The sequence below is a fragment of the Rhinatrema bivittatum genome, chromosome 13 (assembly GCF_901001135.1).
Source record: "Rhinatrema bivittatum chromosome 13, aRhiBiv1.1, whole genome shotgun sequence".
NCBI lineage: Eukaryota > Metazoa > Chordata > Amphibia > Gymnophiona > Rhinatrematidae > Rhinatrema > Rhinatrema bivittatum.
The window spans coordinates 49,637,198-49,653,281 of NC_042627.1; the positions used below are offsets into that span (position 1 = coordinate 49,637,198).

The following is a 16,084-nucleotide window of genomic DNA, read 5'->3' on the forward strand; positions in this document are numbered from 1 at the left end:
TGCAGGTATAGGATTTTAGATCTTTATTTACTGGACAGACCGGGTGGTTCAAATGATCCTTATTTGCTGACGACTGTTATATTCCCTGCAGTAGTTTGCTAAAGGGAAATACATTTAACATGAAGACCGTTCTTATCCAAGCAGCTTTGAAAGGCTCAGAAAAAGCACTTTTCTAAAGGGCCTTTCTTGTATCACAAAATTGAAGACCCTTTATATTGATAAGAACCCACAATAAAAGAAAAGATTACTTGAGTGTGTGTTAGGATATTTGTTCCATTGCAAGCGCGGTATGTGCATGTGATGTGTGTGCTATGCGCATGCAACCTGAACATTTCCTGCTATTGGAAAGGGCTCTTTTAACACAACGTGGCGTAACTGCTCGAAGATCTAGTTCTGAATGCATGAAATGTCTCTTGGTGCTAATATGTTTTCCTTTACAAGGTGATCTTACAAACTGTCTAAAACTTAACAGTTTTGCTTTCCTCATATAATACTCGTCTGTGTGCACGTATTACTGTGCGATTCTGAACACATTTTTGTGCGTAGAGCAGTACCCTTGATGTAGCAAAGAGTTCTATGCACAAACAAATATGTGCATAATCCTGTGCTCCTCCTACAAATCACATCTTAAGCAAGTCATTGGCCATTACTCCCAACGCAGACAGGTGCGTAAGCTTTCTGCATGTTTTCTTGATGTTGGAAATTTAACGCCTGATCAGAGGTTGAGTAAAGTTTCTCTGAGAACAAGCAGGAAGGCAGTCCTCGCACATGGGTGGTGAGAGCCAGTGGAGCCTGGCATGGAAAAACTATCAGAGATTCTAGAACGTCGAATGAGCATGCCCACAGCATGTTGTACCACGTGTCCACCCAGGGTCCCTTCAGTCTCTCTTTCTGTGGAACCCGTAGGTCACGGTTTGAGTCTCTCTCTCTTTTTTTTTTTTTCTGAAGTCAGTGCAATTTTTCATGCTTTCCTTCAATTTTTGGCTGCCTGTTGCGTCCTTCCGCAGTTTGTTCCTCTATAGTTCCCTAGGTAAGGTTTTTAGGAATTTTTTTTTTTTAAAGTTTGTTTGCTGCTGTTCCCTGGAGTGGTGGCCCGCTAGCCATTGTGGTGGAGTTGCTGTTCCCTGGAGTGGTGCCCGCTAGCCATTGGCTCTGCGCTCCCATCAAGTTCGATTTTGCATCCCATTTGTTTTGCATTTTCTGGCCAATGGCTGATTTCCTTGGGAGAAGAAGCTTCCTTGAGAAACCAAGGATCTTCTGGGTCCAGGCTCCCACGGCCAGTTGCACTGTTCCATGACCCCACTCACTGGCTAGGACAGAGCACAAAGAGAGACCCTCCTCTGCTGAGCGCAGTGAGTCAGGTTCTCAGTATTTTTGTGGGTACTGCTATGATTCACTGGAGGTCTCGGAAGATGAAATATCCACGGGTCTCCCATCAGACCCCTCCTCCACCGAATAGAAAAAAATTCCCTTACTGAGGACCTCTCCTTCGCAGGCTTTATTAGGGAAAAGGCTGAGACCATTCCATTTACGTTGCAGATGGAAAAAGAGTCCAGAAACAAGAGGTTGAACATCCTCCAGTACGTGGAGCCCTTGAAGGAGACTGTGGCAGTCCCAATTCAAAAGATTCTTCAGGAGGAACTAAGGATGTGGGAAAACCCCCCTCTCAGTGGCTCCTATCAATAAGAAGGCGGACACAGATTATCTTATCAAATCAGGCAGCCTATTGGACAAGGATCAACTGCCACACCAATCTGTGGTGGTTGAATCTTCTCTCAAAAGGCCAAGAGGTCTGGAACTCTCTCCTCTGTGCCCCTGGGGAGGGATTCTAGGGATATGGATTCTATTGGGAGAAAAAGCTTTCAGGGCACTATGCTTATTGCCTGGATAGCAACAGACCAGCTCTTTATGAGCCGGTATATATGGAACATCCTGAAGAAGGTTCAGGGGGGTGGCTGAGTAGCTTCCTGAAAAGCAATAGGACACCTTCCAGTCATTGGTGGACAAAGGGTTGGAGTGCAGAAAACATGGGCTCTGTTTGACCTACAATGTTTTTGAAATGGCATCAAGAGTGTATGTTGTGGGGATCGGGAAACGCAGACTTTCCACCATCTGGAAATGCAGGAAAACCTTGCTGATGTGCTGTGCACTGGAGAGAATCTCTTCAGTGATGAGGTCAAGGATGCAGTGAAACAGATCAGGAATCACTGTGCAGTGCTCCAGTAGCTTGCCACAGCTACTCTAGACCCGGCTTTTTCTTCCATAAGGTACTCTAGGTCAGGGCAGAGGAAACACTTCTTCTGCCTGAGGAGGCATTACTCTCCGCTCCCTCTGTCCCATTCACAATAGGCCCCTCACACCCATCTGAGGCAGCAGAGGGTGCCTAAGCCCTAGTCTGCATCCCAGTCAACACCTGAGATGGACTGCAAAGAGCATAACCAGAATACTGGTACCTGTGCCAAAGGACCTTCCTCTGGGGCAGACTGTGGTTTTATGTAAGCCGTGCAGGCTTACATATGTCAGAGGACATATATGGGTCCTAGGCATCATCAAGAGGGTATAAATTAGATCTATTGTGTCTCCCATCAGATCAGCCCCCTCACTGTCTTGGGGTCAGTTGCAGCTTTAGGAAGTGCTTCAAACAAAACTTTCTTCTCTCTTGGAGCCTAAAGCAGTTGAGCCTGTTCTACCAAGGCAAGAGGGTGAGGATTCTACTCCCAAGTATTTCCTGATTCCAAAGAAAACAGAGATTCTCTGTCCCATCCTAGACCTAAGGGTCTTGAACAAATTCATCAGAAGAGAAAAGTTCAAGATGGTTTTCCTGGGAATCTTAATCCCCTTCCTTCAAAAAGGGGATTGTTTCTGCTCTCTCGATTTAAAGGATGCTTACACTCGCGCAAAGATTTTTCCCAGTCACAGGAAATATCTCCGATTCATAGTAGGAAACCATCACCTCCAGTATTATGTTCTGCCATTTGGGCTCATGTCTGCATCACCTGTCTTTACAAAATGTCTAGCCGTGGTGGTGGCTTATGTAAGCAAACTCGGGGTGCATGTGTTTCCTTATCTCGATGATTGGCTGATCAAGCACATCTCAGACCAGAGCCGAGGAATCAATGCACATAACCATCCGGGTGTTGGAGTTACCAGGATTTGTTATCAACTACCCCAAATCTTGCATCTGCCTGTCACCTCAAAAGAGTTTATCGGAGCTCTGCTAGACATGACTTAAACAAAAGCCTTCCTTCCACAACAAAGGGCTGCCACTTTGGCTGTGGCAGAAGAGATCCAGATGAGTCAGCAGACATCAGCATGGCACATGTTGAGCCTCATAATGTCAACAGTGCATATAACTTCTATGGCATGTCTATATATGAGAAATACCCAATAGACCTTGAGGCCTCGGTGGCTACAGCCACACAAGATCTCCAAGACAGCATCCAGATCACTCAACTGCTCAGGGACTCTGTTCTTCTGGCGGGACAATTCCAATCTAGTTAAGGGAATCCCTTTCCAAATTTCTCTGATCCAAATTGTCCTCATGATGGCTGCATCCAACCTGGATTGGGAGCTCATATAAAAGGAATCTGCATTCATGGCTCTTGGTCTGCCCAAGAAAAGTCATATCAGATAAACTTTCTTGGGTTCCAGGTGATTCAATATGGTCTATCGGCTTTCAGAGATTGGCTGTCTAACAAAAGTATTCTTCAAGTGGTGATGTATTACATCAACAAGGCTGTCCAGCAGTGGGGCTGGGCCATATCTCACAGGATGGTTCTCAGAGCCACTTACCTAGGCAGAATGGAGAATGTGAGAGCGGATACACTGAATTTGTCCTTACAACCTCATGAGTGGTCTCTGGACCAAAGGGTAGCGAACCGGATCTTCCGCCACTGGGGAACTACAGTGGTGGATCTGTTTGCATCTCCCTAGAACAGGAAGTTGTCACTCTTCTGTTCCAATCAAAGAACATGTAGCAAGCTAGCTTCAAATCACTTCGCTCTGCATTGGAGCAGAGGCCTTCTATACACACATTTTCCGATTTTGCTAACAGCAGATGTTCTGAAGCTCAAAGAAGACAAGGGGACCATGAGTCTCATAGAACTCTTTTTGTTGGAGACATGTCTGGTTCCTGCTTCTATGGGAGAAGGCCATCCAGGAACCAATCAGGCTGAGGATTTCCCCGTATCTCATCAGTCAGAATCAAGGCAGGTTGTGCCATCTCAAGCTCCAGTCCCTATCTGTCCCTGCTTGGGTGTTGAGAGGTTGATTCTGCAACTGCTTGACCTCTTGGAGGATGTCTCACATGTTCTTTAGGCTTCAAGAAAAGCTTCTACTAGGAAGTCTTATGGACTGAAGTGAAGGAGGTTTGCTACATGGTGTGAGCAATAAGCCCTAGATCCTTTCTTGTATGCCACACAAAAACTACTTGATTACCTTCTACATTTATCTGAAGCTGGTTTCAAGACCTCCTCAGTAAGGCTCCACCAAAATGCGAATGGTGCATACTATCATCATTTAGAAGGTAAACCCATCTCTGTACAGCCCTAGGTTGTACATTTCATGCAGAGTATGCTTCATTTGAAGTCTCCCATCAGACCATCTGCCTTGTCCTGGGATCTCATTGTGGTTCTGTCCCAGCTGATGAAAGTTCTTTTTGGGATACTGCACTCCTGTGACCTGAAGTACTTGACCTGAAAGATCGCAATTTTGGTGGTGATCACGTCAGTGAGCTTCAGGCTCTAGTGACTTATCCCCTTATACCAAGTTCTACTGTGATAGGATGGGTATACAAGGCCACCCTAAGTTCTGGCCTAAGGTGGTGTCTGAATTCCATCCTAACCAGTCAGTTGTCCTTTCAACAATCTTTCCCAGGCCACAAGTCGACTGAAGTGAACAGGCACTGTACAACTTGGACTGCAAGAGATCCTTGGCCTTCTGCTTGAAGCAGACTGAAGCCATAGAAGTCCATCCAGATTTGTTTGTTTCAATGCAAACAAGCTGGGAATCACCTTTGTGAAAAAGACTATTTCTAATTAGGTAGGAGATTGCATCTCCTTCTGTTATGCCCAGGCAGGGTTGAATTTGGTGGGTCATGTCAAGGCTCATTCTGTCTGAGCTATGGCAGTATCAGTGGCTCACCTGCGCTTAGTCCCTATGGAGGAAATCTGCAAAGCCTAGACATAGTATTTTCTCCATTCATTCCCATCTCATTACTGTTTGGATAAGGATGGCTGACGAGACAGCAGTTGTTTTAAGGTGTAGAACGCACCTCTTTCCCGTTTAGGACTCATAGTTTTTGTTCCAAACTGCTGCCACATAGGTAAGAAATAAAATACAAAAAAGGATTGTTGCCAACAAAACCATTGTTGTACCCATTAGCAGTAGTTGGTTGTTGCCTTTTTCACAGAGGACAGTCTATAGCTAGGGATTCCCCATGTGGGAGGACTGCTATCCTGCTTGTCCTCTGAGAAAGCAGTGTTGCTTACCTGTAACAGGTGTTCTCTGAGGACAGCAGGATATCAGTATTCTGAATTCTGTCCTGCCTCCCCTGGGAGCTGGTTTCTCCATGTTTTCATTTCTTTTACCAGATACAACACTGAAGGGACTTTGTGTGAATGCGTGGCATAATAGCACATTGTGGGCCATGTCTAATAAGGCTCAGGCAAAGTTCTGGAAACTTAGTTTTTCCATGCTGGGTTCCATTGGATAATGTCACCCATGTGTGAGGCCTGACATCCTGCTGTACTTGGAGAACACCTGTTACAGGTAAATAACTCTGCTTTTTGGGGACAGTGTTAGTCTGTAGAACTGAATCTGACATTTTCTGCCCACAATGCGCACAAACTATGGTTTATGCGCACAAACTATGGTTTATGCTTCTAACTCATGTTTTGTGTGCATTAACTATTATTTGTGTGCAAAATATGGTTTATGCACAGAAACTGTTTTATACCCATACTAGCGGTACCCCGCCATGCGTTGCAGTGGCAGAGTCAGGTTCTTTTCCCTCCCTTCCCCTTGCTCATTTACCTCAGTCACTCATCCTCCTCCCCCTTGGTCACTCACCCCCCCCCCTTCCCTCCCCTGTCCCCACTCCAACTCTCTCCCCTCACATTCACCTCTCCCCTCATTCTCCTTCCCCTGACACTCACCTCCCCCCTCATTCTCCCTCCCCTCACTGTCACCTCCCCCCGCCTACTGCCTACCCTTCAGATCAGAAAACCTTTGTCTTTCTATTTCTGTGGGAACCCCCACCCCAAAAAAACCCCCAAAACAATCCCAACCCTTTAAATCAAATAACCCCCCCCACCCTCCTGCCCCCCCCCCCCTTCCCCCAAGACCTGGGAAATTAAAATTGTTGGTGCTACATGTGGTCTGTCCCTGGGCGTCTATGTGCGTTATGTAGCCAAATAGGGGAGTGCCTAACCAAATTTGCACTCCCAAATTTTGTTTTGTGGTGTGGGGAGGGCTATTTTGGTGCATTCCCAAGATCGTGCAAGTTTAGTGTATGTATTTGTGTGTGAAACTCCCCCATCCCCCAAAAAACAACCCTATGAGAAACATTCTCTTAAACTAACCACCCCACACTCTCCTGCCCCCCCCTTGTGACCCCTCCCCAAGATGTTCGCAATAAATTCATTACCATCCCCCACCCTCCATACCCCCCGAGACCTGCTAAAAATGTCAGTCGGTAGAGCGGTGTTCAGGAGCGGTCTGGGAGCGATGTATTGGCATTGGTCCGTTGGCTGCAAGCACTGAAACGGGTTCCGACGGCCCTTTGCCCTTACTATGTCAGTGGGGTGGAGCAATGGCAGCGGTAGGTCCTCTGACATAGTAAGGGCAAAGGGCCGCTGGCTGCCAGTGCTGAAAATGGCGCCGAGAGGCCCTCGCCCTTACTATGTCACATGAGCTACTGCCGCCATTGGTGTCACCGAGTGGCATAGTAAGGGAAAGGGCCGTCGGCGCCATGTTGATTGCTGGCAGCCGACGGCCGTAGTGCAGGAGATGTGTCCCGGACCGGTCCTGGCCCCCCGCTGGAGCCTCCTGGACTTCTGTCAGGTTTTGTGTGTGTTGTGAGGGCCTGGGAAGTAAATACATTTGGCATGTGTGTGGGGGGTGTGAGGAGGGTGGTGGGTGTATTTTATCTGTAAAGGAAATAGTTATCTTCCAGCGAAAAAAGTGTTAAAATGGAAGTGAAACGTGGACCTGGAAGGCGAAATGATTAGTGTAGCGTGTGTTAGTGTAAGGGGTAACAGATGGCGCTTACGTCCAGCAGATGTCGCTGTTTTCTGGAAAAAATCTTTAAACCTATTTTACCTGTCACAGGTGTGACATATCTGTAATGTAAGTACAGAAGAACCTTCCTATATGCGAAATGAATGTTGTGTCCAAATTTGAAAACAATCGGTTCAGTGGTTTCTGAGATTAGCGATTTTGTCCAAACTATTTAACATTTTTATTTATATAGATATCATGATTTGTGCCTATTAAATAAGATGTATTTGTGCTCTTCATTTTTTTGTGCATTTTTAGGCTTGCGTGCTTTTTTTTTTTTTTTTTTTTTAACTCCTGATGCTTTTATATGCTATTAGCTTACTTCATCGTATGTTAACTTTTTTTTTAGTGTGCTGAAGTTCAGTATACGTTCTTTGCTTGTATCTTATTACATCAGGACCTCAGATAGAAGGTATTTTTAGTAGCAGGGCTTTTTGAGCCCAATGTAGGTAGACTGCTAAATCCTCCTATTTGACATTTTGTGTGCCAGACAGACTAGTTCTTAGGATTTTGATTTATACTGTTTATTCGTTTCCTTTCACCTTGGCCCGATAACTTTCTCTGTTTTTGTTTTCCCCTGGAAGGCCTTTCTTCCTGGTTCCTGCTGATGGAGCTGCCTTCATTGTAGTGATTCAGGCTTACTGCATACCATCCCCTGTACATATAAATGGGGAAGGAAAGTACAGAACTTGGCTGCCAGTTAAAAAGTTGTAGGCACCAGGTCAAATGTATTTTTCCTTGTAATCCTTTTTTGTTTTGGCTTGCTGATATTTGGAGCTGTTCCATGCCAAAACATTTAGGTGCCTGTATTCAGAGGATTTTAGGTTGCTTAATTTTGGGCTGAATATAGGTACCTAAATTTAGGATTGCCATTGATTCTCCTAACTTTAGGTGCCCAGAGCTGGAAATCAGCATTGAGCAGCTAATTTTACTCTCCCAGCCTAATGCTGCCACTTTTTTGATTTTTTTTTTTTAACTGTCCAAATCTAGGTCCCTGCCTAGCTCTTTTGAATTTCAGGTTTGTTGCTTTTTTTGTTGTCATTTTTTTCTATTGTTGTCTGTTTTACTTTTTTTTTTTGTATTTTTACTGTTTATATTTTTTTTTCTTTCTTGCTTTTTGTTTTATTTTGGGATTTCCTGTTTTGTATTTTTATTTCTCTGTCCCCTCCCTCCCCTAGCTTCCCTTCTGCCCTCCAGGATCAACAATAGCAAAGGCTGCTTGCTGTCTTCTGGCTTGGACTTGCCACAGTAACAAAAGCTCGGTCCAGGATCATGGCAGCAAAAATGTCTTTCTTCTGGCTTGAGCCCGCTGTAGTCAATGCTTTTCTCTTTTAGGCTAAGAACAATGACCCATTTCTGAGAGAAGAAGATAAAGGTCCTTCTCTGAAGCATGTTTAGGGCCAGAAGACTTTGTTACCCCAGAGCAGTACTTTGCTCTCCTTCCTCCCAGCCTAAACTGAATAATAAATTTGTCTCCCAGGTTGACTTCAGAAAGCAAGCCCAAGTCTTTCATATAATATGGCAGAGCAGAACTGCTATACTAACAGGGCAGTTACTGAAATCATTGGTATTAATGTGGAACAAAATTTCCATGAGGAAACTGCAAGAGAAGATCCATATTTTAAAATAGAAATTGAGACTTTTCTTTAAGAGAGAGTGTTTAAGTGAAACCGAGTTTGTGTGCAAATTTTGGAGTTCAGTTTTTGGAGGGGTGGGTTCCCTGGCCTGTGAATAGAACCCAGATCTTCAGTTCTAAAGACACTTTACCTTGGCAGTCAAAAAAAAATAGGTGAGGTTGAAATGCATCCCTAGTGCTAAAGTATAACACTGTACACCTTTGCAAGGAGAAGAAAATCCTGTTTCTCGTAATATATGGGGCTTTTCTTCTGGGTGCCATGTACCTGGCTGGCCTGTAACACTGCTGTGGGAGGGGGCTATAGAATACAGCACGTGCCAGGCCTTTGGTGACCTCCAAATCATTGAGCTCTAGAAGATGTTTTTAGGGTCTTGAACTTTTTATGCTGGAGACCAGCAGGAAGGCACCTCAACCTGTCTAGCTAAGCTGCAGTGCTGCTGTAGGATGCAAGGCTAGATTTTAAGAGATATACAAGTTCCAAGTTTGTAGACAAGTACGGATTCATAGTAATTTATTTTTAGGCACAATTCAGATTCAAGAAAGGCAAAAGCAGGTAGAGAAGATTCATGAGGACGAACTGAATGATATGAAGGATGACCTCCATCAGTGCCAAATGGAACAGGAAGCAACTGTAGTCCACAAGGTCTGTAACAATTCATTTATCCTTTGTCCTAAGGTCTTTTTTTGACTCAAAATTGCTACTTTTAGTGTGCTTTATTGTGTTTGCAAGCTGATATTCATATCATACGGGCCGATTCGGTAAAGTCCGCGGGAGAGCGAACGCTCGCTCTCCCGGCGCGCGCACAGGCCACTCGCCTGTGCACGCGATTCAGTATTTAAATGAGGCCCGGTGGTAGAAACAGGCAAAAGGAGGCGCTAGGGACACTAGCGCGTCCCTAGCGCCTCCTTTTGGCCCGGAGCGGCAGCTGTCAGCAGGTTTGACAGCCGACGCTCAATTTTGTCAGCGTCAGTTCTCAAGCCCGCTGATAACCATGGACTCTGAAACCGGACGCCGGCAAAATTGAGCGTCCTGTTTTCAACCCGACAGCCGCGGGCCGACTTCAAATTTTTTTTACCCTTCGGGACCTCCAACTTAATATCGCCATGATATTAAGTCGGAGGGTGCACAGAAAAGCAGTTTTTACTGCTTTTCTGTGCACTTTCCCGGTGCCCGAAGAAATTAGCGCCTACCTTTGGGTAGGCGCTAATTTCTGAAAGCAAAATGTGCGGCTTGGTTGCACATTTTGTTTTCTGAATCGCGTGGGAATACCTAATAGGGCTATCAACATGCATTTGCATGTTGAGGGTGCTATTAGGTTCGGCGGGTTGGACACGCGTTTTCGGCCCCTTACTGGATAAGAGGTAAGGGAAAACGCGCATCCAATGGCGGGTTAACAGTGTGCTCCGTTGGAGCGTACTGTACTGTATCGGCCCGATAGTAAGTAATTTAAAAACTATTGTATATGATGATTGAACATATAAAGACTTGGGCCTTACAGAGCAAGCTATGGGGCAGATTTTTAAAAAATACGCGAGCGCGTACTTTTGTTCGCGCACCAGGCGCGAACAAAAGTACGCTGGATTTTATAAGATACGCGCATAGCCGCGCGTATCTTATAAAATCCGGGGTCGGCGCGCGCAAGGGGGTGCACATTTGTGCAACCTGCGCGCGCCGAGCCCAGCGCGAGCTGCCTGTTCCCTCCGAGGCCGCTCCGATTTCGGAGCGGCCTCGGAGGGAACTTTCCTTCGCCCCCCCCGGCCCTATCTAACCCCCCCCCTTAACTTTGCGCGCGTCGGCTGGCAGCCCTGCTCCGTCCTCTGGTCCCGGGGGCTGGTCCGGAGGCCTCGGCCACGCCCCCGGGCCCGCCGCTGGACACGCCCCCTCCCGCCCCTTTTCGAAAGCCCCGGGACTTACGCGCGTCCCGGGGCTTTACACGTGCCGGCGGCCTATGCAAAATAGGCGCGCGAGGGCCCTGCGCGCGTAAATCCGGAAGGATTTACGCGTGCGGGCCTTTTAAATTCCGCCCCTATGTGTATGTATATCTCAAGTCAAGCAATCCAGTGAGTGGGAGCTTCCACAAGTTTGATGTGCTTACCCTGAGATCCTCTCTGACATGAGGACATTTACAAGAAACTCAGAATCTTATCTGCAAATGGATTATTCTGTGATCACTTTTTGCAACTTAATCATTTATTCTTGATGTATTTATTCTTCAGAAATACCTAAACGTGATTCTCAGAGATGATTATTTTCAGACCATGTAATAATATTCTCGATGATGTTTGGATTTGATAAAGTAATTAATGCAAACAGTGGGAAAACTTAAATAGTTTGCCAGTCAGTTATAATCATTTTACCATAATTAGTGGTGTTATTTTATCACTTTTCAGTTGAATCAGGATTATGTTTTTCTGATGCTTACCATTAAGGACTTAGGAGTATAGTTGGATGCTTTGTTTAATTTAGAACATGTGGATTTGATTATGTGTAGTGCCTTCCTAAAATGGAGATTTGTTGGTAAATGTCACCCATATCTTGATATTCGTTTAGGATGGTGATGCATGTGTTAGCGGTCTCACTATTGGACTACTGTAATGGCCAATGCGTGTGGCCTTCCATATGGCTCACACAGGGCTACAAGTTGTCCAGAACTTCACAGCAAGAGTTGAGCTGAAGTAGCCTAAATAAGCAGCCACTAGCCCTCTTTTATGTTCTTGCAGTTGGCTGCCAATTTATTGTATGAATCAAATTTAAAATCTTGATGATAACTTTTAGAGTCATGAGAGGCTCTGGCTCCCTTTTATTTGAAAAATATGTTAAAGTTATGTGTTCCAGAACAAGAATTGTAATTGAACCAGTGAGCTTTCTTGTGCATTCCATTAGTTTTTAAATCTCAAGTTTTGATTTTACAGTAGCAGTATATTATCTGATGCGACAGCTGTCATCTTGATACATGAGAGGAAAATAAGTACAATGTCCTTTTCCAGATCACTGTGTGAAATAATGCTACTTGAACACTAATATCATACAGATCTCCCAGAAGAAAGTCGGTGTGGCATTTGTACAACATACCCATTATTGTGCATGTGTCTGTAATACACCTGAATACAAACATATCTTTTATATCTCTTTGGCATTTGGTGGCATCAGCCACAGAGGATTACTTTAAGCAGCTGCTTTTTGGAGCAAAAGAGTAGGACTGTATTGAGTTTTGGTGGAGATGGAAGCCTAAAACTAGCAGCCTTCTAGACAGAATTATAGACTATCATAAAGACTGTCAGAAGGCAGCAGAACCCCTCGCGGGGTTTCTGCAAGAAACATTTGATTAGAACCACTGCTTTGGGCAGCACATGATTGCCTTCCTAATCCTGTAAACCATTGCATAGCTCATGAATGAAAATCATTCTTGGCTTGGTAGACCTTTCTCATCACTTTGACGTTAGATGAATCTTTTTGAAGCTGTGAAAGGGACATAGTTTAATAAAGAGTGCTGGCAAAGAAGCTCCTCGTGAGACAGAATCCTCTAGTGCTACTGAAGGCACTGCAGCAAGATTGTAGTTTGAGATTGTGGATTGCACCATGTTGCATTTCTAAGTTAGCAGATCCTTTGGAATTGTACGGATATACTTTTGTGAAGAGAAATATAAAAGTAGTAGTTACTCATGGGAACAGTAGTTTCCATTTCTGTTTCATCAAATTTTTGACAACTTAATAAATTATCATTTGGATGTTCAAATATATGAACACTAAAATTCTCCATCAACAAGCAGAGCTGAATTAGCCATGAAGTATGGGTAATGTCACCTGACAGTGCCAAATGGACCCATCCCTCCTAGCTATTAGAGCTTTTGTTCTCCTGGAATACTGAAGAGGATGGTAGGGAGATACCCGTTCCGGAGAAGGTTTTCATGGGTAATGATTCAGATGGACTGAACCAAATCACGGTGAACCTAGAAGATGTGGTAGGCATAATTGACAAACTTAAGAGTAGTAAATCACCTGGACCGGATGGTATACACCCCAGGGTTCTGAAGAACTCAAAAATGAAATTTCAGATCTATTAGTAAAAATTTGTAACCTATCATTAAAATCATCCATTGTACCTGAAGACTGGAGGGTGGCTAATGTAACCCCAATATTTAAATAGGGCTCCAGGGGTGATTCCGGAAACTACAGATCAGTTAGCCTGACTTCAGTGCCAGGAAAAATAGTGGAAAGTGTTCTAAAGATCAAAATCAAGGAACATATAGTTAGCATGGTTTAATGGAACAAAGCATGGCTTTACCCAAGGCAAGTCTTGCCTCACAAATCTGCTTCACTTTTTTTGAAGGGGTTAATAAACATGTAAATAAAGGTGAACCAGCAGATGTAGTGTATTTGGATTTTCAGAAGGCATTTGTCAAAGTTCCTCATGAGAGGCTTCTAGGAAAAGTAAAAAGTCATGGGATAGGTAGCGATGTTCTTTCGTGGATTACAAACTGGCTAAAAGACGAAACAGAGATTAGGATTAAATGGACAATTTTCTCAGTGGAGGGGAGTGGGCAGTGGAGTGCCTCCAGGGATCTGTACTGGGACCCTTACTTTTCAATATATTTATAAATGATCTGGAAAGGAAAACGATGAGTGAGGTAATCAAATTTGCAGATGATACAAAATTATTCAGAGTTGTTAAATCACAAGCGGATTGTGATAAATTGCAGGAAGACCTTGTGAGATTGGAAAATTGGGCATCCAAATGGCAGATGAAATTTAATGTGGATAAGTGCAAGGTGATGCATATAGGGAAAAATAACCCATGCTTTAATTATACAATGTTAGGTTCCATATTAGGAGCTACCACCCAAGAAAGAGATCTAGGTGTCATAGTGGATAACACATTGAAATCGTCATTTCAGTGTTCTGCGGCTGTCAAAAAAGCAAACAGAATGTTGGGAATTATTAGAAAGGGAATGGTGAATAAAACTGAGAATGTCATAATGCCTCTGTATCTCTCCATGGTGAGACAGCATCTTGAATACTGTATACAATTCTGGTCGCCGCATCTCAAAAAAGATATAGTTGCGATGGAGAAGGTACAGAGAAGGGCGATTAAAATGATAAAGGGGATGGAACAGCTCTCCTATGAGGAAAGACTAAAGAGGTTAGGACTGTTCAGCTTGGAGAAGAGACGGCTGAGGGGGGATATGATAGAGGTGTTTAAAATCATGAGAGGTCTAGAACGGGTAAATGTGAATCAGTTATTTACTTTTTCGGATAATAGGACTAGGGGGCACTCCATAAAGTTAGCATGTGGCACATTTAAAACTAATTGGAGAAAGTTATTTTTCACTTAATGCACAATTAAACTCTGGAATTTGTTGCCAGGGGATGTGGTTAGTGCAGTTAGTGTAGCTGGTTTTAAAAAAGGATTGGAGAAGTCCATTACCTGCTATTAATTAAGTTGACTTAGAAAATAGCCACTGCTATTACTAGCATCAGTAGCATGGGACAGACTTAGTTTTTGGGTACTTGCCAGGTTCTTATGGCCTGGATTGGCCACTGTTAGAAACAGGATGCTGAGCTTGATGGTCACTTGGTCTGACCCAGTATGGTATGTTATTATGTTCTTATGATCCCAACTGGAACTTATGGACAGACTCTATCGGCTCCGAAGACCAATCCATTGGCAAAGGACCTTGGAACTGCATTGATGGAAGGAGAGTCATTGGCATCGGGAAACCATCTGTTCCCTTGCTGCCATCGGCTGGTAGGGAACCCGGAGGCAGGCCATCGTCTGACTGTTTCCATTCAAAGAAAGTGTTTTGGGTTCTGCCTCTTTATCTCCTGTATCAAGGAGATCCCATGTGGAGCATTGAGGGAAGCCGAAGAAACTTTGACTTCTATCTCCATTGATGCATGATACCAGGAGCAGAGACTGTCTGGCACCTGTCAAGAACTTCGTTAAGTGGTCCTGCAGCAAGGACAGCATGGCATGCCAGTTACTCGCGACAGTCTCCAACGGTCCTGATGACCATCATTAATCCACCTCTGTTCAGAAAAGGATGTGGTCATAATTCCTGCCTCCCAGTCTGTGTTGGCATCAGCGATCTTTGAGGAGGAATTGGATAAGAAGATCCAGCAGGCCCTGGAGAAGGAGCTGCAAGGCTTCTGTGTTGGGGCAATAAGGGCATAGAGGCAGGCACCATCAGTCCTTGGCCCGTCTGTTCCCTCCATGTGCTTACCTGCGATGCACCAACACGAGTGCCCAATCCAGCATCAAGGCCCAGAGAGGCATCGGTATTGGTGACTGCCAGCCAATGCTGGTCTCCAGCTCTTCTGGAGAAGCTTCCCCAAGATATTGAAGTTCCTCAGGGTCTAGGCCAAACAGCCAGCAGTGCCAGGCCAGAGTCAAACTCCTAGTATTCATGGGGGTATAGCCAAAACTCTACAGATGCCAATGAAGAGGTGATATCTACGGGTCACCCCTCCAATCCCACACATGCTCAGTAGAGCAAAGGCTCTATGAGCAAGTAGAGATGTCTGTTCAGTACAGTCAGGTGATGTCACCCATGTGTCATGGCTAATTCATTCTGCTACTGCCGGAGAATTCCATTTATGGTAAGCAAACTTGCTTTAAGGCTACAGCACTAAAGACCTTATTTAAACAACCTTCAGGAAGAGACTTAAAACCTTCAGGAAGAGACTTAAAACATGGCTGTTCATGAAAGCATTTCCGGACCCTTAATGATTCACTTCCATCAAATGGAGCAATACTGAGCATCTTCTATTAAACTGAAACAGACACTACCAACCAATCACCACAACGTTTTACTTCTTGTTAAACTTTTTATCTTTCCTCTAACTCTAATCCCAGTTAGAATAACCCCTGTTTTATTGTAACTTTTTCTTCTATGCACTTGTTATACTTTTGTAATGTATACGCTTATGTTTTAGTTATGTACGTTATAATGTATTGCTCACCCCTTGTTTTATGTAAACCGACATGATACGAACTTCCGTGAATGCCGGTATAGAAAAACACAAATAAATAAATAAATAAAAAATAAACAGGACTTTTTCTTATGCCTTTGGAAAAATCTCTATTAGGTAAATTTTAGAAGAAAAAAAAGATTTGTTTGTTTAATGTAAATAGGCTGCAAAGAAAGTTGCCGGATCAGGTATTTGAACTA

General features: G+C 44.2%; 1 protein-coding gene across 7 annotated transcripts in view; it reads left to right on the forward strand.

Annotated features, from left to right (window-relative positions):
* The window catches only part of CCPG1 (cell cycle progression 1), a 116,737-nt gene that overhangs the window by 56,531 nt on the left and 44,122 nt on the right, over nt 1-16,084 (forward strand). For all 7 annotated transcript variants that reach the window (XM_029575033.1, XM_029575034.1, XM_029575030.1 and 4 more), the window contains one exon: nt 9,436-9,557. In XM_029575033.1, the coding sequence (XP_029430893.1) occupies nt 9,436-9,557 (122 nt within the window). The remainder of the gene's footprint in view (nt 1-9,435; nt 9,558-16,084) is intronic.